At 40.0% G+C, this 27,820-nt stretch overlaps 2 protein-coding genes across 14 annotated transcripts in view; both read left to right on the top strand.

Moving 5' to 3' along the window:
* The first annotated feature begins 275 nt into the window (after positions 1 to 275).
* On the top strand, positions 276 to 12,695 carry LOC308074234 (eukaryotic translation initiation factor 5-like). Of its 3 annotated transcripts, none has more exons than XM_080413598.1 (12): positions 276 to 374; positions 1,195 to 1,419; positions 4,228 to 4,510; positions 4,703 to 4,784; positions 6,235 to 6,407; positions 6,692 to 6,803; positions 7,722 to 7,849; positions 8,752 to 8,913; positions 9,262 to 9,423; positions 9,995 to 10,159; positions 10,971 to 11,111; positions 12,252 to 12,695. In XM_080413598.1, exons 3-12 carry the CDS (start codon positions 4,439 to 4,441, stop codon positions 12,348 to 12,350), a joined length of 1,296 nt encoding a protein of 431 aa, XP_080269724.1. In that variant the 5' UTR covers positions 276 to 374; positions 1,195 to 1,419; positions 4,228 to 4,438; the 3' UTR covers positions 12,351 to 12,695. The 3 variants fall into 3 exon arrangements, with proteins under 3 accessions (XP_080269724.1, XP_080269722.1, XP_080269723.1); XM_080413596.1 differs by having other exon boundaries at positions 7,716 to 7,849; XM_080413597.1 differs by lacking the exon at positions 276 to 374 and adding an exon at positions 382 to 665 and having other exon boundaries at positions 7,716 to 7,849.
* A 2,009-nt stretch (positions 12,696 to 14,704) lies between these two features.
* The window catches only part of mark3a (MAP/microtubule affinity-regulating kinase 3a), a 48,324-nt gene continuing 35,208 nt past the window's right edge, over positions 14,705 to 27,820 (top strand). For all 11 annotated transcript variants that reach the window (XR_013932183.1, XR_013932184.1, XM_080415025.1 and 8 more), the window contains exons 1-3: positions 14,705 to 15,335; positions 20,129 to 20,317; positions 22,527 to 22,580. Coding sequence is in view for 9 of the 11 variants with exons in the window: in XM_080415025.1 (XP_080271151.1) it covers positions 15,285 to 15,335; positions 20,129 to 20,317; positions 22,527 to 22,580 (294 nt within the window). In the remaining 2 variants the exon portion in view is untranslated. The remainder of the gene's footprint in view (positions 15,336 to 20,128; positions 20,318 to 22,526; positions 22,581 to 27,820) is intronic.

Here is a 27,820-nt window from a genome sequence, read left to right as displayed (position 1 = left end):
TTAACTCAAGTACTGCTCCCATTGCGACGCATTGAGCTTGTAAATCTGCTATTTTCAAAATGTTTTAATATATTTTATACATTTGAAAACTCTGTTACTTTTACTTGTAACAGAATAAAAAAACAGATTTCCATATTGAAGTATTGATACTTTTACTTAAGCAAAAAGTATGGTGGAGTAACTTTTTCCACCACTGGTTTTAACCCCCAAAAAACGAATTAAAAAAACGCAGGAACATAGTTTGTCATATAACAACTATTATTTTGTAAAGTGCATCAGTCGGAAGTCGTGTCTCAGTTAGCGCCGACATGACGGTGGTCGCTGGTCAGTAACATCTACGCAGCAGGCACGGTATCCCGCAGAACATTCGAGAGGTAAGCACAGAGACGCGCTTCTTCTATACTCGTCTCGTTTTTTTTTATCTCCCTAAGTAGGTTAACTAGCCGTTTTATCATGTCATAAATATATAACAAGTTGAGCCAGCTGGTTTCAATTATACGCGAATTTTTGGCCAATATCTTGGATAACCAGCAACGTCGACGTCGTCGATGCTGCCGGCTAACGTTAGCCTGTGTGAGCTAACGGGACCGTAATGGCACGTCGTCACCGGGCTTCTTCCTGAAGCATCTCTGTGTGTTCAGGCTCCGTCTAGTTCCTGGAGCTCAGTGAGAAAAAACCCGACTTTTCCCACTTAAAACTTATATTATATAAACAATATTATTGTGGCTTTTTGCCGTCATTTGGTAACGTTAAAGTAGCTAATATCCGTTGGTTGAATTGTCGTTATATGTCCGTCTAGCACTGTGAAACACGTGATTTGATCCAGTTAATGGTTAGTTGACGATACCTTCAACGTTCATTACTAAATTTAGTAAATAGCACATGTACGTGACGCGCTGCGAGTTTGTACATCTGCTATTTCCAAAATTAGCTCGTCACTGAAAACGCCGAGGAGATATTTGTTTCAAGGTATTAATTTATCAATCGACGGTTCATTTAACACCTCGTCACACGACCCTTTACGCTCGATTAAAAATGACGTAACTTCGGGGGTAAAAACAACGATGCGTCACTTTATTCGGTTGAAAGTACGTCATTTTTGTCAAGGGGAATGAAAGGCCGTGAACAACTGACACACCTGATTACAATGATGTAGCAACAACCTGCTGGATAACAATCATTTTCTCCCACAAGGTTTTCCAAACCCCGAGGACGTTCCAGATATTCCTGTTTCTTTTGAGACGACATCGCATCCATTGTTGGGACATTTTCGCTGAACAACTGTGCGTCTCTTTGAAGCAAATAAAGCACCTTTGCTTGTTTATATCATACCTAAAAACCACCAAGCGACAAGACAACCCTTCACTGCGCCTCTTGGGACGATCAGCGTTGTGTTTATGTCTTTGTTTTGTGAAAACGGTAAGAGTTATGTGAATTGATGCATGATCATTTACTGTCTCGGCTTGTGTTAAGTAAACGGGTGGGGTATTTTACAGCAAAACATAATGAATTTACGTTCAATGTGTCGTACAAATATGCCGTGTTTGAGCAAGTGGAATCAAAATGGCGTCTCCCAGCTCGATCACTCGTGTGCGGTGACTGTACAGCCCAGATATGGTGACGCACTATGCACCAAGTAGCAGCCTGATCTAGACTTGGTCGTACCACTGTGTCGCTCACCGAAAATGGCAGATCTACAAAGTTTTGAGCTTGTAGATCGGCTATTTTTGGCATGCGACATACTCGTAAAGGTAAATTATGCGCAACTATTTTCTGGAAATGCATAGCACGACCTCTGCCCCCTCCATAGCAGCTTTTGACCAGCTACCACAGTGTCATTGAGAAAGCAGTTGGTAGTGAGTCATTTTGTCGGGGTGAATTTAATTATTACCATGGCTGCGAAATACCCCATGAGCTAGAACTCAACATTGTGTAATGTTAGCCGACACTCAGTGGGGAGAGGGGGAGCGAAAGGGAGAAAATGCTTTGGCAGCAACTAGGCCCCTGTTTGTGACCTATTAACAGTAGCAGCCTTTATTTCACTAAACCCAGAGGCCTTCATTTTAAATAAAGGGCTCTCACAAAGCCAATTTAAATAGATGACTGCTCTATTTTCTTTACTTAGCACTTCAACATCACATGATCATTCTACGTATCGGGGATATTTTGTTACGTTATGTTCCCAAGGCACTCAACCGTTTATCCATGCAGTCTTGAAATTTGGCTAGTTTTAATTTGGTAGATACTGGAATGTAGGCTTACTGCATTGTTCCTCTCCTAGGTTGCTCTGGATAGTTGCCCATTACTGGATAATGGTGTCTGACAAATTCCTAAAATGCAGGGGGCCTTTGAGGACACACTGCTGACGTTTCTTTCCTTTTTACTTGACAGTTTATTGTGGACATTTGTTGAATGTACCGCTATAGAACATCCCACACATGGAGGCTATTATTGTTTGATAATTTTATAAATAATGGTTTAGAATCTGGTTAAGAATCTGAATTCATTTATCTAACCAGCTCAGTGACTTTGTGGTTAGTTTGTCCACTCTGAGACTTGGAGGTTGGGGTTCAATCCCCAGCCGAATCATACCAAAGTCTATAAAATGATACCCAATGCCTCTTTGCTTGGCACTCGGCATCAAAGGTTGGATTGGGGGTAAGTCCCTGCTCCATAGCGTCATGTCCAGGCATGGTCTGTACTTTGTACATCAAGCTCTCATGCTACAGAAACAGGAGATAGGCTCCTGAACTATGGGCCATATGGCTCGGGAACCGTTGGTTCCCAAGCCTACTAAACAGGAATTTATGGATCACTGAACCTAATGACACATACTGGCATACAGTAGACCAGTCGTACTCAAATCCTTTAATGTCAAAGACCCCCAAATTAATATGCATTTGTCTGCGGACCCCCATCTGAAAATCTTGTATCGGAGGGTCCCCATACAAGATTTGTGCACTATTTGAAAATATTTTTAAAATCTTTTGAAAATGGCCGATCTACAAGCTCACAACGCATCGCATCATGATCATGTGTTGTAGGCATGTGTCGCCTATTTTCAAATAGCTAATGTATTTAGGGTCAAAATGGTTAAACTGATTTTGATGCTATATTAACAAATTTAGCTGGGGACCCCCTGAAACTGGTACTCTTATTTTGTAATTTTATTTACTCATGCCAAAAATATTGACTTAGGGATGTATTTATTATTGGGGTCCGGAGGTTCCACTTTTTATTTGTATTTTATACCTCTTGGCATTGAGAACGGGTGATGTCGTGCCGAGCTAGACTTGTATTACATAACGTGGGCTGTGGACGTAGGTATCAGGTCTGTGATGGAGCAATCTAGGAACCCATATGGTAAAAAAACTGAATGTTTGCCTCTGGGGATGCAATCTCCTTTTACGTGTTAAACAGGAACTCAGGTTTGGCTCTAGGCCTAGGGCAGTAAGGATTTTTCGGAACCGTGGTAAAAAGTCAGTTTACCGGCAGGTAACCACACCCCCAATAACCCTTGACTCCAGAGATAATGTGTAACGATTTATGTGAGTTTTGGACAAAATGTGTAGGATTCGTAACAAAGCGTTTTGAAGAAAATCTGACAGAGATGGGATGGGTGTGGCCTACATGGGAAGTTTGCCATGTAATTGTTGTACGGTCTACAATTAAAAGAGTTATAGGCCATACAGTGTGGCCACCCGAGGCCAATTTGGAGTAGAGTTTCTTCCTGGTCGTACTGGCAGTTTGCATGAAAAGATTGACTGATGTGTCCAGTGGTTCCTGAGATTAGCTGCGCACACACAAACCGGTGAAAACATGATCTCCACCTCCTGGCCGTCCAGCCTGTGGAGATGGTGTAACTAATACTAATTGACGATAACTAACAAGTGAGTACATCTTAATATGAGTAATAAAGAAAAATGTCTAAAATAATGTAAGGCTAGGCAGGTTTTGTGGGCTACTGTTGGTATCAGTGTGTGGATTTGATTTAGACTTCACTGAGGTGTCTTATTTGAAAACATCTTGAAAAACTCCATCCTTGAGTTCAAAACATAGGTTTTTACATACTGTAGGTGCTCATGCAAAACGGTGCAATAAGCACAGTATGTACTGATAAATACAAGGTAGCCAATTGAGTTCAGAACAGATTTTTTTTAATGCTATTGATAACTAGTCACGGCTTGCTAACGAATGTCCACTTATCTCCTCCCTCTTGTCTTGCAGAGCTGTTGCGCAGCCGTTGGAACCTGTGTGGTGGAAACCTAGCCTTCAAGCGAGGAGCTTGCGGCCACAGCGGCACGACATTTTTCATGTCAGAGACCGAGCACGCTTGCAGTCGTTTATGTCATCCCCTCTTTTCCAGACAGAAGATCCCCAAAAATCGCCATTCAAGATCTGTTTATCTTACTGATAGTGCTCATAACATCCAGCCAACATGTCTGTCAACGTCAACCGCAGCGTGTTGGACCAGTTCTACCGCTACAAGATGCCCCGTTTGATTGCCAAGGTACCCAAGTAATTTCTGCTAAGCTGCAAGCTCAACCAGTGCATTTGAAAATTGTGTTAGATAAGTCTGTCTCTATAACTAGACATCAATATATACAATTTGCATCATATTTGAGTAATTAATGAGAATGAGCATAATTTGTTACTTGTAAGCCAATGCAGTATACTAAGATGTTTGTGTTCTCCTGTTAAGGTTGAAGGCAAAGGGAATGGAATCAAGACGGTCATTGTCAACATGGTTGATGTTGCAAAGGCATTGAACAGGCCTCCAACATGTGAGTAAAACCTGGCTGACACCTTTATTTGGGGTTATATTCATAATAATAATGCACTTAATATGTATTACACTTTCTTGATCTAACCCATAGTGCCTCACGATATTATTGCTATACGGTATATTAAAAAAAGGCAAATGGATAAGAGAAGCTGTTTAACTTACTGTAAGCTTACATCCACAACACTGTTTAACTACATCAGCTAATTTTACCTTTTCATCTGTCATTCTCCTGTCTATTTGGCCTCGCTCCCTGTAGTGTATACAACCACAATACAGCTTTTTGTGTTCATTGGTCACAAAGTGATGTAATGATTGAACAAAAGGATAGTGTCACAGGATAAAAACAAAGTGGTTTCATTAACAGAGCTTTATGAACACATTTTTCCGCTTCACCTGGAATCTCAGGTTTTAACTAGTCCCTGAATAAGAATAACTGCAATTAACATGACGTCTTTGTCAGTGAACTTAATGGTAGGATAGAAAACCACTATACCAGGGGTAAGTGCCGACTAGTGTTGGAAACCCTGCTGTAAGGTCCTGAAACTCCATCTACTGGCTATCTACAGCAATGATATGAAATATGCTATTTGTTGACTCATCCAGATGGGGTGTGTCTAGTCTCTTGAGACAGATGTGTTGCCTCCCATAATTTTCAAAAGCTTAACCTAACCGTCATAATGTGGAAGCTCTGAAAATGTGTTGAAATGAAAGCGGATATCCCGCCCCACTTACATTTTACCTGTGCAGTCGCTTAAATAACTGCTATTAAAAACATATTTGTCGAAGCCAATTAGCTAGATTTATAGCAGAAATAGACATTCACCAATACAGTTTAAAGATATTTTAAAACACATTTCCATGAACACTGTGATTTGTTGAATAGTCTGCAGATGACAGCTTCCACTCAGATTTTACACGATGGAATTAAATACTCTGTAGCATTCGAAGATTTGGATGAAGATTGTGGAGGAGATTAGGGTGTGTCCATGTATAGTGGAAACACCACATCTTGACCATATCCTCATGACATACTGTACAGTTAGCAGGGGTGTGACAATTCACTCGGCTCACAATACACATTACACACAATCATTATTGGGTTCACCATCTTGGTAACGATTTGTAATTCTAAAAATACTAGTCCATACCTGGGAATGCACACCCCAACGACGTCCGAGAGTGGGTTTTCACAGTTCTTGGTGTTTATATTAAAACATGGGAGGAACAATAGAGAAGGCTGTGGTGGGTTTGAGTCCCAACCAGAAGTGTTACTTACCTGTAACATTGTACACTGTACTATACCTGTGGCTCTGTGTAGGCTAGTGTCTATTAGGAATTATATTAGGACATTTAACTAGGCACTTCAACAGGCTGAGCCACCAGGGCGCATCCTGTGAGATGAAGAAAATGTATGTATTTATCTTGTATTTTTTTCTCTCCCCCCGCAGACCCAACCAAGTTTTTTGGTTGTGAACTCGGTGCTCAGACCCAGTTTGATGCGAAGAACGACCGCTTTATTGTCAACGGCTCCCACGAGGCCAATAAGTTACAGGACATGCTTGATGGGTTCATCAAAAAATTTGTGCTGTGTCCCGAGTGTGACAACCCTGAAACTGACCTGGTAAATGTTTGAGAAGCATAGAGATTGGATGAACTGGTTTATAAAGGATCAAAGTTAAACATCTGAGCATTGTACTGTAATGAGCTCCACATCCAGTGACTAGCCATAGTGGCTGATGTACATTTGATAATGCACATCAAATGTACATCATATAGGATCTTTGAAAATGGCATGTACTGCATGTATCTGAACATAGTGCCATATAGAAATCTTGTTATAGTATAATTTGGGGTAAATTAGTATCGATTTGTCCATCTTCTCAGCAACTTCTGTCCAATTCTCAGCATGTCAATCCCAAGAAACAAACCATTGGCAACTCCTGTAAGGCCTGTGGATACCGTGGCATGCTTGACACCAGACACAAACTCTGCACCTTCATCCTCAAAAACCCACCAGGTGAGACCTTTGGCTTTCGTTGCTGTCCGGCAGAAACCAGCTAACTCCATTTTGACGCTTTTGCATTTTTTTCCATAAATCAGGGCCATTGAACACCCTTTACGTCTGTGTGTTCGTAAATCAAATATTGAACCTATGAAAAGCATTAAAAAGCGCTTCTGACAAAACCAGCTAACTCCATTGGATCCTCAAACTTTCTGCTAAACCAGCTAAGTCCACCGGAGTTAGCTGGTTTTGCTGACTCCAGGCTCCACCCCCTTTTGACCTCGAACCTCATTGTGAGGTTGTAGGTCCATTCAGCTGTCCATTCAAAACCTCCTAACTCCACTTTTTTTCATTTCCTGAAAAATGAACATTTTGGAGTTGGCTGGTTTCTGCCGGACAGCAGAGATATATATTTTAATAGCACCCTTTATACCAAGAATGTAGCTAAACTGCTTTACCTGAAGCACTCAAATACCAACTTGTCATGAACGCTTCTAGCTTTGCATGACAAATCCATTGAATTTCTGTAGTTTCTTAGTGACTGAGAAGAAGCTTCAATTCCTAAAACTATAACATTGTACACCAATATGCACACCAGTTAATGAACCATACGACAGATAATGTTTGTGTGACGCTACAAGATCTGATAAGGTGTCTGATGAAGAAGGGTTGTTAGTGGGGACAATATAATGTTAATTCTACCAGAGTTAAAGGCTTCCATTCCTACTGAGGCGTGTTGCCTCAGATGTTTTCCAAGATCCTGGCAGTTAGTTCCATGCTCCACCCATTGCACTAGATTGGGACTTGAACCCATAATCCTGGTAGTGGTCTATGAAGCATGTGGGGCTGCTTCTAAATCAGTTTAGGTTTCCATGCCCTGTATGAGAAATGTGACTTTAATGACTCGCCTGCTGTTCTTTACCACAGAGAAAGTTGACAGTGGATATGGAACAACAGCAGCTCCTCCAGTCAAGAAGGAGAAAGACAAGAAGAACCGCAAGAAGGACAAAGAGAACGGTTCTGGTAGCGCAGACAATGACATTGATGCCCCGGATGCTGTGGTGTGTAACCTCTCAATATATCTCAATATATGTGTGTGCGTGTCAACCAGTCAGATTGAAAAAGGTGCACTCGGTTTCACCGTCGGAGGTGCACTGCCTGAAGGTGACTTGAGCCACGAGTGAGCTCGAGTGAGTTGCGAAGTCACCTTCAGTCGACTCAGTGCCGTCCGAGTTATGTACCGATAGGGACAGAATCGTAAATAATTGCATATATATATTCAAAATCGTCTCATCTTGCTCCATTTTAGTCTGTTAGCTGTGGCATTTGTAGTTTGAGTTATTTATTACAGTTAATTATATATGTATACACACACACGGCAAACCGGAAGGTCTGCCATTCACTGAAGTCATTCCATCAATTGGCCTTTCTTAAAGAAGTCACTCTTCCTGAATATAGAAATCCTGCTATTTAGAGACACAGACCCCATTGATTTCTAATACAGATGCATAAGTCAGTCACTTCAGTCTTCCTACGCAGTTTAAAAATACTTTTTGCTGATGTTGAAAGGTCAGTCCATAAGTTTCTGTTTACAGCGCTTCCAAATGTAGAATTGTCTGTAATGAAACAGAAAAAGCCTTTCTGTGTTCAGGAAATGTAGTTTGAACTTGGTAAGAAAAAATTATCCTGCTCTATCCTGAAAAAAAGCACTGTTGTGCATACTTGCTTCTATGTTACTGTGACTTTTACTCTTGCTATGTTTCATTTGTATACATGTATAGATCAAATGAATAACGGCACAAGAAAAAGTGACATTTGTGCAGGCAGTCGTTTAAGGAAATACTACCGGGCCTTATGATCTAAAATAAAAGATCAAACTGACAGGCAAGCATACTGCATTTAGTGTTTGTCTTGACCCCTGCCCTTCTATCTGACCTGTGTATATGTGTGTGTGACGTTTTAGGATGGCGATGACGACGATGAAGACTGGGTGGAGGAGACAACAGAGGAGGCACAGAGACGACGGATGGAGGAAATCAGTGACCACGCCAAGGTCCTCACCCTCAGTGAGGATCTGGAGAAACCCCTTGAGGAGAGGGTCAACTTGTTCTACAACTTTGTCAAAGTATGAATGGTCATAATACATTGTTATTTAACTTGTTTGTACTGAGTACTACATATCTGCAATATCTAAAAGATTTTTGGAATAGTGTGGATTGCTTTTAGAACAAAAGCTTTATTTTATACTCACAAATGCTAGTCAGCTAATCGCATTAGCTCACAAATGCTAGTCACAAATGTTAGTCATCTAATCTAGCTATTAGTAGTTGCTGTAGTTGGCTTAATTATGTTTGTTTAGTCTTTCCACTTGTCAAAATATAAATCACCAAACAGCCTGCAAACAGCCCACATGTTCTTGCAGTTATAATGTTCACTGTGTGAAGATAAATTAAATGCATTCTGGTGTCTTTAGCAAAAGAAGGAGAGTGGAACCATAGATGCTGCTGATAAGGAGATCTTGGCTGAGGCAGAGCGTCTGGACGTGAAGGCCATGGGACCTCTCATCCTCAGCGAGCTGCTCTTCAACGAGAACATCAGAGACCAGATCAAGAAGTACACTCGCCACTTCCTTCGAGTAAGTTTGTGCTACCCTGAGGCGAGGTGGTGCTTGGCTGCAGCTCTGGAATCCCAGACTATTGCTCGCGCTTTGTAGTGAATTGTATTCAGCTGGTGTCCTAGGTCTAAATTTGAAACCAGCAGTATTCTGGGCCGAGAGGAAGTGACCCTGCTAAAATATGTCAAATTTGCCAAGTAACAGTAGTTTAAATGTCTTGACTTATGTGTTACTGTTTGTTACTGTAATCTGTGTAAAAAGAAAAGCTCTATGAATAGCAAATTATTTTTTACTTGTGTGCCACATTAGATCTGACTAAATTTGGCAGCCTGCCGGCTAATGTATCCGGTAGGAGACACAAAGTAGATTATTTGTGTCTCCTACCGGAAATACACACGGTCATCAAATTATTGTCTTAGGAATGCCACAAAAACAAAAATAAATCATGAAATCAAGGCTTCATGGGGTGTGTAATTGATAGAAAATAAGATTTTTTTTGGGTGAACTCCTAAGTCATATTGCTCGCTTTGAATCTGTCTGTGAAAATACTGTACTGGTCCAATAAAACTGGTTTCTAATATGTTACCCACAGTTCTGTCACAACAACAAGAAGGCTCAGAAGTATCTGCTGGGAGGGTTTGAATGCCTGGTGAAGCTGTACCAGGCTCAGCTACTGCCACGCGTTCCCATCATCCTCAAAGACCTGTACGACGCAGACCTGCTGGAAGAAGACGTTATCTTCGCCTGGGCAGAGAAGGTAGCTGGAGTTGTGTGAGAGTGAGAAGGTGGTTAATTTGTGTCTACAGGAGATTGGGTGTTTTAAAGGACCATTACAGCATTTTTACATACTGTATCATTATCTATTGAAAACTTTGGCCTCATATCGTATAAATGTAGGTACTTTTTTTTGTAAATGGCTTTATTTTTTAGATTGCTCATATGCTTACATTTTGTCCTTAGTCACTACATTCACTGCCATGCATATTGAAAAGGTGTAAGAAAAACACCAACTTGAAACTTGCTAGGTGTAAGACATTTAATTTAGTCTTGTGAAAACCACAGTATAATCTTTTATTTTCACTCAAATGACTGCACTACAAGCCAAACGAGCAGATTGAAATAAACGGTGCTTAACAGCACAGTGTGGTTCAGCCAAGTTAAGTCAGTTATTCAGGTAAACTACTGAGATAATAATGAGACTGTCATATTGTGACACCTATAATTCTTTTGTATATATCTTCTTAAATAAATGGCTACCAGTCCATTTACAGAACTAGATAATACAATGTAGGTCTGGATTATTACTAGATTTATATTGATAATTGATGGATGTCAATGCCAAAAGGTGCTATAATGTTTGAAGAATTCACTTTAATTGGCCAATAAATAAATCATTTTAGAATTTCATCAAGCTGACAAGTGAATTAAGCCCAACTGTGGGGGTGTGCTTACAGTCTTGACCTTGGAAACTGTCTTTCCACTGCCTCCACTTAATTCTTTCTATTGTAAACATTTAAGCCTGTTTCTAGACTGTATAAAGTCTGACTTCCTGTGCTTTCCTCCACCAGGCTTCTAAGAAGTACATCTCTAAGGAACTTGCCAAAGAGATCCATTCCAAGGCTGCCCCGTTCGTCAAATGGCTGAAGGAGGCAGAGGTGGAGAGCGGGGGAAGCGAAGAAGAGGAAGATGAAGATGATGAGACCGTTGAGGTAATTTTGTAATGTCTTTACAGTTGAAACCAGCAAGCCAGACCTACACACGCTAATATACACACCCTACACACTATGACTGTCAGTCACTGAGTGATACTTGCAGTACAGCTTTGGTTAGCCGGTTCCTCCAGATTATAGGATGTAGTCTATCTCAGTTAGCTCAATTAGTGCTACTGTATTGTTTTTCTGTTAAAAGTCATCGAGTTATAATGTCTGTAGGGTACTGTTGCTTTAAGAATTAACCAGTAGGTCACAAATTTTATGTAATTTGAACATTTCATTTCTAGGCATAATTTCTGCATTTTTGCCAATGCCTAATCAAACAAAACTCGTAGCAGCAACTGGCCTCACTGTGGGTTGTAAAATTCTGGACAATGTCCCATTTGTACTCTGGTCAAGGCTGGCTTTGCACACATAACCATGGGTGTATTCAATTGTAGCTGTTTCTTTGGTAGGTGTTGCACCACAGCAATCCATACTTTTATGGGATATGCACATCAGGGGTGCAAAAGTTAATCATACTAATTGATTTAATAGATTATGAAAAATAATAAAATGGGTTAATCAGACTAATCGATTTAATTAGTTGTAAAAAACGTATAGTATTTTTTGTTCATTTGTTGATGCATTTGTAACCGTAGAAAGATTAACTTTAAAATGAGTTTATTGATTATTCGATTAATCACAGGTAATCTTTAGAATAATTTCTCAGAATTTTTTTTTTGACACGTGCAGCCCTAAGCCAAATAACCCGATTCATTCCCTGAAATGGTTAACTAATGTCCTGCATTAAGCTGCAAGTCAGGCCGATGTGTTTAGCTCTCCATTCAACATTGTTTCAGAAGACAAGTGACAATGCTCACTTGACAGTAATGTTAAGCTTGGACAGTGACTAGAGTCGCAGCGCGACGTGCTGTGAGCTTGTAGGTAGATCTTCTGTTTTTGGTGTGCAAGTATAAATAAGCCATCATAAGCAATAGTAGTGTTGGTCACTGCATGGTCAAAAAAGTTAATCTGTGTGGATGCACTCATGACACAAACGGCAGTTTAAATTTATACGAATTAATCCCACGAAATGAACACTGCAAGTGTGAATATTCTCTGTATGCTGTATTTTCATCTGATTTCTGTCTCCAGGTGGTGTATTCATCCTCTGCCCGAGAGCTGAAGGTTGAGACTGTGAAGCCAGACAAACCTGAGAAAGAAGAGGAAGACATCGATATTGATGCAATTTAAAAAGACGAGAGACTTGGAAGAGATACTTTTCTTGCATTGTGGCTTTGACTCAAATCTTTACCTAAGTGGCTGGCCTTTTTCCTGCCCCCCCTCCCCTGTCCCCTTAGTAACCTTCCCTCTCTCCATCCTCATCCAACAGCCCTGTCTCTGCTTTGTGGCATGAATAAACATAGTGCTTCACTTGCTGCACATGATGTACTCGAGACGATAAAAAAAAAAAAAAAAAAGCTTTTGGGGATTTTAATCAAGGTGTTTTGGGGTGGGGGGTGGGTTCATTTGACTGCACATTTATTTTGTTTCTGTATGGATTTTCCAGTCAATAAAGAATGTTTTGCTATCCACCTATTTAAATGTTGTGTAATAGGTATTCAGTAAGTGTTTTGGCCAATAATTGGGCAGATTATGCCTGGAAGTGGGGCTTTATTTAAAAGCCTGGACTTTGTAGTGGTTCGGTTTTAATCAAACTAGTATAAAATTGATATTTTGTATTTTCTGGATTTACCAAATTTGGACATTAAAAAAATGTGGTGACTAAAACACCCTAGCAGGAGGTTGACACTATGTGCAGCCATAAAGTTCATTTAAAGGTTTTCCGATCATGACAAAGTCTGAGTATCTAATCTCAAATTAGATGTTCCCTACTAAAAAGTGGTGTATTTTGTTTACTTCCTTGGTGCTGGGTGTGTTTATTTTCTATTGGTTACAAATTATCAGCGAGCCACAACAATAGATATTATGAGCTTTCAAATAAAGCCATTAAGTCTGCAGTGAATGTTTCCGACCGTCTCCAAAATGACACCAGTCTGTACTCTGCATTGTGCTCCAATGAGTGTTGAGGTCAGGCCGTTTCCTCACTTCCTCCAGCGATCTGTTCAGCTGTCTGCAAGCAGAGGGGACTCTTTTGCCTTGAGTAAAAGTCCCAAGGCAGAACTTCCTAAAATAACGATTTCCCTGTTCAACATACTTTTACAATGGTTAACATCGTTTAAAATAAATTGACCATAGATCTGACATCAAATCTTCCTCTCATAAATGTGACTTCAAATTATTTTAAAGTTATAATTATAGTCTGATCAGATTACATGAGTATTTCTTGAATATCAATGATTATAGTGTTGAAATATAGCCTACCTTACAGGTGGGCAAACAACATATTGACCACACTTGTAGATATATATTTCAGACATGCAAAAGTGTCACTTTTCAGCTACAGTCACCTTTTTGAACCCAAATAGGGCAATTGTGTGACACCTGACCCGAAAGAAAACATGTCACCTTTTTCACCTCGGGCTGTTTGCATGCATGAGAAATCCAGTATTTAGATTTAAATATTATACATGTTCTTATTTTCAACAGAAAAGGGGAGAAAGTAAATCCTTTTTTAACAGTGGATAACATTATTTAGTTATATTAGCCTACAATTAATTATGACAGGCATAATGCCTAATGTCTTTTAAACAATAATTAGCTAATATCTTTTTTTTAGGTACTTTTACTATAGAAAAGTATGTAAATAAAAATGTATTTTACTCCACTACATCTTGGATCAAAATATTGTACTTTTACTCCACTACAATCATTTGAAAACTTAAATTACTAGTTACTTTGTAGACTTTGATTATTATATATGTATGTTTTGTATATATACAAAACATACATTAACCACTTCAGGCCATTTGAAAATAGCCGATCTACAAGCTCACAATGCTTAGCGATGCGATGCATTGTGAGCTTGTAGATCTGCTATTTTCAAAAGATTTGTATACATTTGAAAACTAATGAAACGTGACATTCTGCAATCTGCATAATGAGTACTTACTGCTTTTAGTAAGTAAAACATTTTACCAATACTTTTCTACTTTTACTCAAGTAAATTTTGAATTCAGGAATTTACTTGTAATAGAGTATTTCTACATTGCAGTATTGATACTTTTGATTTGATTGGTATTGATCCAGAGGTTTATATTCTATACTGTATAAGGAAAAAGTACTTTTGAAAATTAAGATGAAAAAAAAAACAGTTGACTTTGAGACATAATTTTTTTTACTTAAGTAAAACAAATAGTACTTTTTCCACCACTGTTTAAGACAGGTATAATGCTGTCTCACTAGGAAGACAGTGTGAAAAATTGTATATAAATATTGTATTGTGAAGTATGATGCACTGCTATGCATAAATGTATTGTCTCTCCTGATAATAAAAACAATGATTTGCACCAAAAAAAAAAAGACAGGTATAATGCTAATATCTTTTAAACACACAAAAAGTAAAGGCAAAAAAAGTACCGTATGCGGAGTCGAGTTGACTCTAATCCAACTCCAGCCTCTGTCTGAGGAGCCATTTTGGTCCCACCTAAAACACCACCAACCAGCTTCAGTGTTCTGGGCCGGAGGAGATGGAGGAAACGGAGCCGACAGCGAGTCTTTTCTGGGTCTCCAAGCTTCTGAATCGCCGTTAAAACATCCACGGTTGACAGCGTGACAACCATGACGTGTCGTTACAAATAGTTTCGATTGTAAAACCAGAGGAGATTGTCGGAAGCGGCCGAACGAACGCCGCCGTTACTATTTTTTTTTGTTTTACTTGCAACCCCAACGGACAGTGATTTTTGTTCTGCTTGTGCTTTTGCCTTTAGTTGGAAACACAGGCCATGTACGGTATATTTACGCCATGTAAATATTGATCGTTAGGATATTTCAGTACAACTTTTAGGTCACAAACAATTAGAAAGGAGATCGATCGGGGCTGATTATAACACGTCTAGTCCTGTTGGGGAGTTTTTTTTTTGGTACATCGATCAATGTGGAGACTCTTTCTTTGCGAGAAGCCTGGATGGTTTTTGGAGGAACATAGTTCATTAGTTGAAGGCGGTGGTGCGACATTTACAAGAAAAAAGACAGTAAAGTCTTTAACGGATTAAAAAAACCCCAACGATGTCAACGAAACCGATCCTGCCGACGGTCAACGAAAAGTCGACGGAAAGCGTAAGTAGTGAAATAATGGTGTTATACTTATGCTTTATGCTGATGATCTAATGGTTATTATTAACTCTGGTGGCGATCAGTACTTGTGTTGTGTGATTTAAGGTGTTTCGATGTAGCCTTTGAGCAAGACTATCGTATATGTATTTTATCGAGTCTGACTACGATATCGTAGATTTAAAAAAATCGATCTAATACATCTATGATAGTGATAGTCTTGATCCAAGGCTAGGTTCACACGGGGGGTGAAACATTGTTACCAACTCGTAAACACTCATATCCTCTCTACGTCAAACACGCCCTGGCTGTGATCAGCCTGCCCTGCACGGCCAACTGGAAACTCGAGTATCCAAAACACAATCCAATAACAAAGTCATTAACTTTGTATTCAATTGTTGAATGCACGTGTGTAAGCCAGGATACACAGGATCGAGGCCCCAACCTTTTACAGAAACTACAATAATTTTGCCTGACTGAACTGTGACTGACTGTACTGGTCAGTGTTGCCAGGATAGGGAGAGAATTAAGCAACCAAGTCTAGGAAAACAAGCACAAAAGAAGCAAGTAAGCATATGAGCACTTTAAACCTAGCTCGTTGTGAGCTGTGAGTAGATCGGCTTTTTGAAAATAGCCGATCTACTCACAGCTCACAACGAGCTGCTATTTTCAAAAACTCTTGCAATAAAATGTGGAATATTTTTTTGAAACATTCTTACAAATGCTCCCCTGTTGCACAAAACATTTTAATGAAAATATTTCAGAACCACTTTTAGAAAAAAAATGTTTTGGAAGGAAGCCTAAATAAGCAAGTACACGTTAGAAACCGCAACTAACCAATATTTACAAGCAACTTTACAAAAGAAGCTCAAAGTCTCTTATAATAAGCCGACATGGCAACACTGCTGGATGGCTAAACCTGGTTGGCAACAGGACTTTAAAAAAAGAAAAGAAAAAGGAATCGGGGCTCGGCTACTGGTTTTCCGATGTGTCAGTCTGGGGGTTTCAGTCGTTTCCACATATGGACTTTTTAGTTTGTCCCACCCACCCCTCTTTAGTCTTTACCAAGAAGACCCCCTCCCTCCTCCCTCCCATGTCAGATTTATTTCCCCAAGTCGTAGTTTCGGGCAGTAAAAGCTTTGGGAAATAAATCCAGGAGCATCTAGACTACAATAACGACCAGGCTGTTTCCTGAGTTGAATGGTGGACACCATGAGATCAGTGTTGCCAGATGTTGTGAGAGAAACAAGCAACTAGGTCTAGGAAAACAAGCCCAAAAGAAGCGACTGTGGGCCACACGAGCACTTTAAACATAGACATCGCCTATTTTCAAAAACTCTTGAAATAAAATGTGTAATATTTGTAAGCTTCTTGAAACATTTTTTAACACCCAGTATTTGTATTTTCGATTCCTACCCGTTGATATGATGTTTACTGTACATATTTCTATTTTCGATTTCTTCTTAACAGACCTTGTATTGAACTGTACTTGTCTGTGCTTGTCTTTGCAAACTGTTAATAAAGTATTCAATCAATCAATCAGCAACACAAATCTGGTATGGGGCTGCCTGCCTGACACTAAACATTTTCCGGTTGGCATGCGGGTTAGGGACAAATACATATTCATTTGGGGGTCCATGACATGAACATATTTGACACTGGCTACACTTTGGAAACAAGGCAACAAAAAAAAAACGCAACCCACAACTACCAATATTTACAAACAACTTTACTGGAAAAACAAGCCCAAAGTCGCTTATAATAAGCAGACCTGGCAACACTCCATGAGACGAGCGTCCAAATGGTCAAACTGAAACACATTCATGGCAACCTTGAGACAATCAACATCCCGTCCCTTAAATCTTTCATTTAGGTGGTCCATAGAGTCTTTGTCCACAAGTTTTGTTTGTTTTGTTTTTACTTAACAAAAGCCTATTTAGTGCAGGAGCTATTGATAGCTACAGCCTAGTAAAGTGGTTCTCAAACATTTTCATGCCAAGGACCCCCAAATTGATATGTATTTGACCCCCGTTTGAATAGAATGTATGCCAGGGGACCCCTATATAAGAGAAGATTTGTAAATTTTTGGGGGAAAATGGCACATTTGCAAGCTCACCACGCCTTGCATTGTGTCCTATTTTCGAATAGCCAAAAAATAAAATAGGCCTGAAGTATTTGAACTGTTCGTCATTTTGCTGGGGAGCCCCTTGGAGTTAACCCTGGGGGTCCCTGGACCCCACCTTGAGAACCTCGTCTAGCTTATCCCCTCCTTATTTGACCTAGAGGATTCCCACGGTCAGACCAGTGAGTGAGCCAGTTTCGATCAAGGAAGAAAGCTTCTACTCTACAGTAACAAGCCTATTGTTTCCTGAGATGAATGCAGTGGTGGAAAAAGTACTCACATTTTTTACTTAAGTAAAAGTATCAATACTGCAATATAGAAATACTCTGTTACAAGTATAAGTCTGGAATAGAAAAATTACTTGAGTAAAAGTACAAAAGTATTGGCATCAAAATGTACTTAAATTACCAAAAGTAGAAAGTACTCATTATGCAGAAGGTCCCAAAAGATTTCAAATGTATAAAAATCTTTTGAAAATAGCCGATCTACAAGCTCACAATGCGTCACATCGGGACACATTGTGAGCTTGTAGATCGGCTATTTTCAAATGGCCGAAATGTATATAGGGCTGAAGTGGTTAATGTATGTTTTGTAATAATCAAAATCTACAAAGTAACAAGTACATTTTCAAATAGTTGTAGTGGAGTAAAGGTACAATATTTGCCTTTTGAGATGTAGTGGAGTAGAAATAAAAGTACTGAAAACTGGAAATACTCCAGTAAAGTAAATATACCTCAAAATTGTACTTAAGTACAGTACTTGAGTATGTATGTACTTAGTTACTTTACACCACTGCATGAATGCAGCTGTAGGAACATGACGGGCTCTCAGTCTGCATGGAGGCATCCTAGCTTTGTGAGTAAAGCCACCGGGAATTCAGAGGAAGTGGTAGAGGGTGATGGAAGTCACCGGGAGAAATGGGAATTCATCTACACGTGAACAGTTTAAAGGCGATTTTTGCAGCTTGCCTTGCAGTAGTGTAGTGGTCTTTTTTTCTTTTTATCGGAAATGCCATGGATGATGGATTAAGTGGGGTCTTGGTCGGACAAATTGACTCCTGTTAAAAGTCAAATGAATCTGCTCTAAAACAGTTGTTTATTATTAATTTAGCCCATTAAACATAAATGAACCCCGTTTATAACTACAGGATTATAATACCTGGTCAGTCATTTCATATCTCTAATAATGTAATGAACAGTTTATAAGATGAACCAGTCCTATGTAGTATCTGCATGGTAGGTAGGCTAGTCAGTGCTATGGCGGTTGGGGTGTTTGTCGGGAGGGTGGCGCGGGGCTGACCACCATTCACGAGGTAGTCGATACCTACCCCAAACAGTAGTGATTTGTGGGGTTTGGGAAGGAAGGGGAATGCTTTTAAACTCCGCTATGGGAATCAATCCCCGTTGCTGTGTTTGTAGTCAAGGGTATACACAATGTATCAAGCTAATGACTATTGAAAGCTGCAGGATCACAGTGTACTTACTGAGTAACCACTACACAGTTTGCCCCCATGACTGGGAAAGTCACAATTTGAATGGTACATCTCTAGATACAGATACTTTAAGTCTTTGATATGGTGTATAAGGAAAATAATCTTCTTTTAAAATTCCATAATTTGCATAGTCTATAGGTTGGTTTTACTTTATTGTTTGCCAAAATGAACACAATTGTGATGAAATTATAAATGTAAACGGGACATTTTATGGCCTCATGAGACATGTTAAAGTCACATTTATTTGTCACATGATCAGTTCTCAAACACAATAACTTAAAGCACAAACATTATCTTCAATCAGTTGGATCAAATTATGGACGGTGGTGGTGTGTGAACGGTGGGCTGAAAAAGTCTAGTAGTTAGAGACACTGCAGACTTTAACCTTGAGAAATATTTCCATCTCGCTTCACGGGCATCTTATGCCCTAGTGCTGTACTGTACATCTTGTGCTGAGAAGATTCAGTCTACTATGGTCATGCCTTTTCTCTGGTTGCCATACTATAAATATCAGATGGTTTTGCTTGAATGAATGTTAAGAGATGTGTAACGTCCGGCATCATTATGAGTCAGCGTGGCCTATATGTTTGTGTGTGTAAACAAAATTATCCGTGTAATATTAGTGCATGTAGAGTGATGTGTATTATCTGTCTGCTGTATTGCCCTCCCCTGATCCTCACAGTGTGTACGGTCCTGTTATCTCTATGTACTTATGCTAAGAGTGTCAATGTTACTAGTGTCAAATTCCATAAACTGATATTGAATGAAGTGAATAAAGTTTCCTTTACAGATAAGTGTAGTTGGTATTCCAGGCAATTTAGATGGTATTCTGGAGTCCTCAGTTGTCAATGAGGCTAACAGACTGAATGGCCAGTTGCCCACTGTTTCAGAGTATGTTAAACTTAAGTTAGTGCTATTTTGTTCAATCAGTGTTGATGTGCTGACCATTTTTCCATAAAAAAACAAGCAAACATGTCACTACTGTACTTTTTAAAGCATAATAGGTAATTTAAGTTCTTGATTGACAAGATGGCATTTTTATATACTGATAAACATTGTTGTGCTTCATAAATATTGAACAACAATCTAAGTAATGACCTTTTCCGCAAAATGGCTACGTAGTGTTTTTGGAGCAGATCTAGTCAACATCATGCCTCACGTCTCTAACCTCTTGTCTGTCCTCAGCACACGTCTCACAGCAATGGCCGCCAGGAGATCAGCACACGATCGGCTCGCTCCGGTGTTCGATCCCGGAGCTCGGGGGCGGACGAACCTCAACAGCCCCACGTCGGCAACTACCGGCTACTGAAAACCATCGGCAAGGGCAACTTTGCCAAGGTCAAATTGGCCCGACACATCCTCACAGGCCGAGAGGTGAGATGGAAGGCAGGGGCGAGCTCTGCTGCAGCACTATTTCTATGCTTTAAAATCCTGACTGAGTGTTAATTTAACTCTGAAAGTGTAAATGTTAAGTGTCCATTTGGTTACATTTGTACGTTCTCAGAGCAGATGGAGAAAATGAACACTCAGGATTTTACTGCGTATTGCAAGATTCTGGGTTTGAGATGTTAACATTTATATGTTACTATCATGTTACCTTTCTTACCTGCTTGGGAACAGATAAGACAGTCTTCTTTTTGAATCAGAACTCCGAATACACATTTTTAAACTGGCTAAAGTTTAGTCTGAATGTCAGTTTAGTTCTTTCTTTTTAATTGTCTCTTCTGCTTTTGTTAGATTTTAACTTCCCCTGACCGGAGTTTTTACTGGTGTTTACTTTGTTATATTGTTTGTTGGTATTTTTAGTTGGTGGTTTTTCATTCTCTTCATCAAACTTAAACGCATATTTATTATGTATAAATCATAGGGTATTAGATTTACATGGTAATGTTACAGACATAATGTAAACTCTATTTCAGTTAGAATTCAGTTTATGGTGGCATGCCTGAGAATAAATGAAATGTTAACATTTTAGGTGGAGAGATGGGCGACTTATGAGTCAGACAGTAGCTGAAGGTTGGTTGTTGTTGTCAGAGGGAGTTAGATTCTACAGAAGGTGTCCTAAACAGGGTAGGCAGTAAAAGTATAAAGAATACTCCTGTATTCTTGGAATATTTTGTTGTGTGAGGCTGAACGTGAGTCATAGCGGATCAACGCAGGAACACCCGTGATGGTCAATGGCTATTTGTTCCTAATTACCACATAGAGCAACAGATTTGTTATTCTAGCAAAGGAGACTTGATTTAGAGTTGGGCTAACAAAGCAGGTGATGATGCTTTTTTGACGCCAAATTCTCTCTTAATTCTGAGGTTAACAATACATTTTGAGTGGATGCCTTTTATTAAAAAAAAGAATTATAAGGCACCGTGTACACACACACTTCAGAGCAGCTACTTGCGTAGGCTTCCAATAGTTTGACGTCATGCCAGACTACTGGTGTGCCCTTGTCACAGTGAAGGCTCAATTTGGTGTGATGGTTCAACTACAGTTTTGCTTTGAAAATAATCTATTCGGTTGGGCTGGCCCCGAATATTCAAAAACTTGTTTGGCAGGTTCATATTGGGACATAATTTCAATATTTGGATGCTGCACAATCACGTCATGTGTGCACACAGAGCTGATGAAGAGTCTGCTTTCAATCCACTGTAATCTGCCAGTGGCTGCTTCTTGTGGGTGTTTTAAGCTAGTGTTGTGTGGAAGTGACTCTCTGGGGTAGTTGTCCCCTTTGGCCAAATGAACATAGCCATCTTTAGAAAATCTTCTAGTACAAAAAGTACAAACTGCTTCACAAGATCAATGTTGGTGTAACTAAGAGATTGGCTGAATAACATATTCTTTTACATACAGTACATCAACCATGTCAACAGTACATGTTTCACACTCTTCATGACTTCCTTTTATACTTGTCCAAAAGAACTGAAAATAAAACTGAACTGAACTGACTTAAATTTCCTCGTCAGTGCAGCGATATTTAATGTACCGGTATGTAAAATGTTTTTGCATAAACAAAAATATTTACGTTCCAAATTACTTCACAAGAGCAATGTTTGTGTGACTAGGAGCTTCACAGAAGAACATTTTTATTTTATAACTTCCGCTAGTTGCCATTTCATAGTCTTACACAGACAAGATGCCCAAACTGCCCTGTGTTTTGGACAATGTGATTGGAGACATGGCTTACTGCATTTGCCATAAAGTGCTGGCCTCTGCAGAGACTAATATCAAACAATCTCACTGCAAAAAGCCTTGTTTTCATTGGCTATTTGATTTCGGATGCGTATTCAGATACTTCCTCGGAAGGTACAGGGAATATTGCTTGGGCTGTCCCGAATATATTTGGGACAGCCCTACTATTCTTTTCCTTTATTTTTTTCTCCTAGTCTATTCCATTCTGAAGTGTCCTTGAACAAAACCATGTCCCTACTGTACTTGTCCTGCACACTCGAGCGTCAGCAAAATGCCTCAAATTCTTCTGTTCTGTTCCGTTCAGTTCCATCCTATTTTACTCTCTCCGTTTCAGTGTTCTGTTCTGAATGGTTTCGTTCAATTATCTCTGTTTCAAATGTATTTGCTCTCTCCACAGGTGGCGATTAAGATAATAGACAAGACACAACTGAACCCAAATAGTCTGCAAAAGGTAATTAACCCCCTCCCTCCCTTCCTGTTCATGCTGGGACAAAATTAACTTATATATGCACAAACCGTCTAGCCTGTTTCCAAACCATAGACCCCGCCCACTCTCTGAGTGGACTGCCTCTTGGTCTGGTGTTCAAATGTGGGCCTAGGATATTTTCGATACAAAAAGTACCGTCCAATGAGAGTCGGAGGTGGGGGTGGGTCTAGCGACAAGCCAATCAGCGAATATCTGCTAAAACAAGCTGTGCGATGACGTCAAATGTAGGCGGATCCGTGGATCTCTTGTGATTGGTTTAGGCAAATTTGAATCCCCTCCCCCTTGTAATTGCAGATACTGCAGCCAATTTCAGACTGAAGCTCCACGCAGCTTCAGGCTGATAACCAGGCTACAAACCGTCCTCACGTTGTCCTCGGTCCTCATATTCTGTGAGGACAGAATGTGTGCATGTGACATAGGGCATCTCTGAGAAAAGCGAGTTGTATACTTTGCTGTACGACAGTGTCGCTCGCTGAAAATGGCACACATACAAGTTCACAGAGCTTGTAGATCGACTATTTTCGGCGGGTGGCATCGTTGTACGACAGAGTATAATTAAGCAAATGAGCACACATGCTTTGTGGACTTTGCTATATAAATAAACTTTAGAAATTGCAGTAAGGGTATTTTGATAGGAAAAGATGATTAGATCAGCTGTGATTATAATAAATGTGATGTGTGTCAGAACCAGAGGGTCAGTTCAAGAAAGGCTTTTCTTTAACATTTCAAATTCAACAACTGAGAGAGAGAAGAAAGAGGGATTGTTGGGATTGTCTTTTGGCTGTGTACCTTGCACTGGTCACAGAGCAGTATTATTGACTTGTCTGTTGCTGCGCTGGAGGGGGCTTGTGTTCATCAGACAACTATAACATGGAGCAGGACACACTGAGCCTGTTGCCTGCCTCTCTCTTTCGCTTTCTCTCTCTGTCTTGTACTCTGTCGTTTTGACTCCTTTCTCGCTGACTCGCTGTCTCTTTGACTCACTTTCTTTTTCTTAATACAGCTCCTGCCCTCTGTCTGTTTCCCTGCAACGGAGTCTCTCCGCTAAGCACCTCGCTGCTTCTCTCTCTCTCTGTCCCTTGCTCTCTCTACTTCCCTCTCTCTTTCGCTCAGTGGTCGGTGGCAGTTTCCATCAGTTTTTCCAAAGCACCATTGATTGTGGGTTCTTTTGTGTGTGTGTGTGTGTGTGAGTGTGGTCCTGGGCCCTGTAGGGCTGGCCGTCACTGCTAAGCTGAGTCATGACAGGAGCCTGTTCACAAAAACAAAAGGCGTCAGGCTCTTTGTCGGCGGGCCTTGTTGTTTTGGGGGGGCGTCATTACTTTGTGACCTGCTCGGCTGAAATCAGTCAGTTGTTACTGAAACTCCCATGGAGAAAAACAAGATTCTAAAGGTATTTGCCATTTTAAGTGAGAGAGATTCCATTTAGGAATTCAGGAGTTTAATCAACATTGCTTTTTGTCTAAATGTAGCCTCATGTCACAGAATTGATTCCATTTGGTGAATTCAGTGTGCTCTACTGAAATCAACCATGTTGTTGAAAAACTAAATTAAATATGTCAAACTAAAGTCTTGTTTGCAATTCTGTGAGTTTGCTGGATTATGATGGTGTTTTCATAATTTGTGAATGTCATCCATAGCCCAATAAGTATATTTGTGATCAGAGATATTGTTGTGAAGTCTTTCAATACAAAGTGCAATGTTACCAGAGCTATTTAAAGACCCTACACGCTTGGGCATTGTCATTTTTTATTTAGTCTTCAGTCTTTTCTCTTTGAGGACAGAATTTGTCAGCTACATGCTCTTTTACTTGCTATGGCTTTGAGATGTTTCAACAATTTTTGATATAGTCAAAGGAACAGGTTTACAATGGAGTATGCTTTATTATTTAAAGTATTTTCACAACGGATATCTTTAAAGTTCCTCTGCCTTTCCAGTTCTTCTATATTTAGGCTTTCAGTCTCTAAGTTCTTTGTAATGACAAAAAGTAGCTTGTCTTTAAAGTCAATCCACTGAGGCATGCAGGGAATAGAACCCCCGACCCTCATGCTATTTCCATTCTCAATCCATTGAGCTACACAGACAATTCTGGCACTCTTGGGCGCTGATCACACTGGCAAGCAGTAGAGGAAACGGTAGAGTAATTTCCATTTTCTGCTGTGAATTTGAAGTGGTCTTGCATGAACTTGGTTCAACTTGAGACTGAAACCCTATGCATGTCAAAGTCACTTCAGCGTAACCTGGCAACATTTTAGGCATTCTGACCAAACAGAATCTAATAGGGAGGTGCTTCCCGGAGCCACAAACCAAAGGAGGATGCCATTTTATAGAAACTGATTATTGCTGTTTGCACTGTCCGGGCAAAGTGGTGCGCTTTGCAGCTGGCGCTTCATCCTTGCCAGTGTGATCGCAACCTTAGAGTCACAGTCTACTCATTTAGCTATCCAATGAATTGAACCCCAAACTCTGTCAGTTCTGTAATCAACACTCTGACTCACACAGGAAATGTGACCACTAGCCCTTGTAGTGTTGGCGCCATGCTTTACCCACTGAACATCGAGGGGGATTGAACCCCTACACAGTAAAAATGTGAGCGTTCATTTAAACCTGACTTGGCGTTGGTGGCGCCATGCTGTCCCTGTTTCGCAGGGCCACTGTTTAGCCTGTCAATCCCAGTGCAATGCTGCACTTTTGTTCAGGCTCAAATACGTCTCAAAGGATCAAATCTTGGACATTGTGTTTGTCTCCCTTCTCATCTGTCGGCTCTCTCTGCCGCTTCCTGCAGTGACTCTGGCTACCTGTGAGGTCCATCCGACACCATTGTGTGTTCACACTGTGCTGATGACATCGGACGATTGGTGAATCTGCAATGTTTATTTTCAGCCTCTTCTTAATAGTTGGAAGAGTTGATATCGATCCTCTCACATCTGTCACTGTCCCTACGTATTCTTCTTTTACTCCCCCTTCCTTTTCTTCTCACTCGCAAAGTTCCCTCCTTCGTACTCTTCTTTTTACCGGCAGACCGTCTCTTTAGTCTATCAGGGTAAAGGTTGAAGAAATAGAGCATGCTGTTAAGTCTTGATTAAATGTAAACACAGTCGTTCCCAATATGCTTCAGAGTCCTGAAACTCCCTGCTTCATCTCCCCCTCCCTCTCACGCCTCTCCGCAACCATTTCCTGTTTCATAAACTGACCAGTGACCACAGTTCAGTTATTAAATACCGCCAGTGTCCAGTCTAGTATTCAATCCATTTGTCTTTCTCTGAGTTACAAATGGATACACTAACACAGGATTTGACTATGTTGTTACGGTATAATGTTTATGGTCTGTCACTCTGTTGTATACTTCCCAGCAAACACGGCACAATTGATTGCAAAATATATTGTAATCATAATATTGATAAATGCAACATCCATCTAGAAAGAAGCTGTTTTGGAAGTGTGGTCAGAAATATATTTACTTCTTCTAGAAACATCAGAAATACATTTATTTCTACTAGAAACATTACAAAGTGTTTTTGTACAGAATCTGATGTCTACAAATCAAAGGAGGAAGTCATTAGTAAATTCTAGCCACATCCTCTTTTCCATGTAATGTTGTTCTTCTTTTGAACATGGAGGGGGAAAAAGTTCTACACAAAAAGCCATGTTCACAATATATATGATTGTGAACAATTTCGCAATTATAATATTTAGTTGAAATATCATGCAGGCCTGGTGAAGATCAAACACTATAAATCACCCCTAAATTAAGAGAAACAGTTTAATGTTGATGCTTTATAGATGTATATAGTATCTAATATATAATTATATCGAACCCATGTTCATTTCTATGTGTGATTGTATTGATCTATCTGCGATTATTATTTATTTATTGTGCAGACTCATATCTTGGCTTGTTTATTTATCAGTCTACTTGGTGGACTGCGGTTAATAAAAACCTACATGTCAACTCATTAAGAATCGAGATGTAGTCTGATCTGTGATCTCCTAAACCAAACTGACATTGTGTCATTTGGCCTGAAGGTGTCTTCTGCATGCTAATCAGCTGTGAGATGACGTGTTGGAGATCTGTGTTTCACTGCAGTGATATGACTAGGATGGTTTCATCACTGCTCCCCCGTAGTGTCAATTCACATCCTTGGCCTCCTGACAGTTGTGTTGGTGAATCACTCATCCTGTGTTTTTCCACTCGGATGGAGCTGAAAGTTTCAACATTTAAAAAAAGCAGGCATCGGGTCTTGGTATTTGCCAGTTATTGGTATTGTTTGATTGTGTTCTTGACCTGGGGTGTCAGGTGGGTAGACAGCCCAGGCCAGGGACACCATACAGGGACACTACAATAACTGCGGGCAGTTTGTATAATGAATTGGGAATTTAAGATGATGTATTTACACCATCTGAATCATCTTAATACAATTAATCCCACCTATCTAGTAGTACTTCAAGCAAGCAAGCAAGCCGTCCTCTCTAATATTTGCAACTAAGGTTGATGCCATGGTAGTGTTGGTGCCAAGCAGGGTTTGATTTACGGGGAACCATGGGGGCGGAGGGAATCCATCCTACTGCTTTTGATATCCCCCTTCTGGTCATTAACTTTTATGGCCGGTGGGGATATGTTTTGTCCCTGCTTTTGGTCAGACTGAATTAAAAACATTAACTTCCTTATTGAAATGTAGACTGTCTAGAAATGAGTAAATAAAAAAACTGCCATTCTTATCCACATTTTTCCATTTTGTTATAAAATTCAAAAATAGTGTAAATAGCAGATCTATAACCTTAATAACGCATCGGCATATAGGGGTTAAGAAAATGCACCGCCCCCCCCCCCCCCCACACACACACACACACACTCATTTGTATTTATTTTTTCCAAGTCGAACCCTAGTGCCAAGCGACCCTGGAAATGGAACCCATAACTTAGACTGTTCCTCAATACTAGTATCCGCAATGGATTTCCCCTCAAAGAACACAGAGGACAAAGATGAAACTGTCCTGTCCTGGTTAAGCAGCAATGATAGGGCTTCCACTGTCACAGTCAAAACAAGCTGCGATTTATTCCTCTATACTTTCTCTAACAGCAGGGAGAGTATTTAGATTATAATGATGGGCAGAGCTGTAGTACAGGCGCAGGGTAATGACAGTGAGGTAGACCTCAATCTCAGGCTAAAACATCTCCTCCTCTTCTTTTTCTTCCTCCCCCCTCC

The sequence above is a fragment of the Gymnoscopelus braueri genome (genome assembly GCF_963280865.1).
Source record: "Gymnoscopelus braueri genome assembly, chromosome: 19".
Taxonomy (NCBI): Eukaryota; Metazoa; Chordata; class Actinopteri; order Myctophiformes; family Myctophidae; genus Gymnoscopelus; species Gymnoscopelus braueri.
The sequence above is the reverse complement of the archived record's forward strand: the minus strand, read 5'-3'. Positions and strand labels throughout refer to the sequence as shown.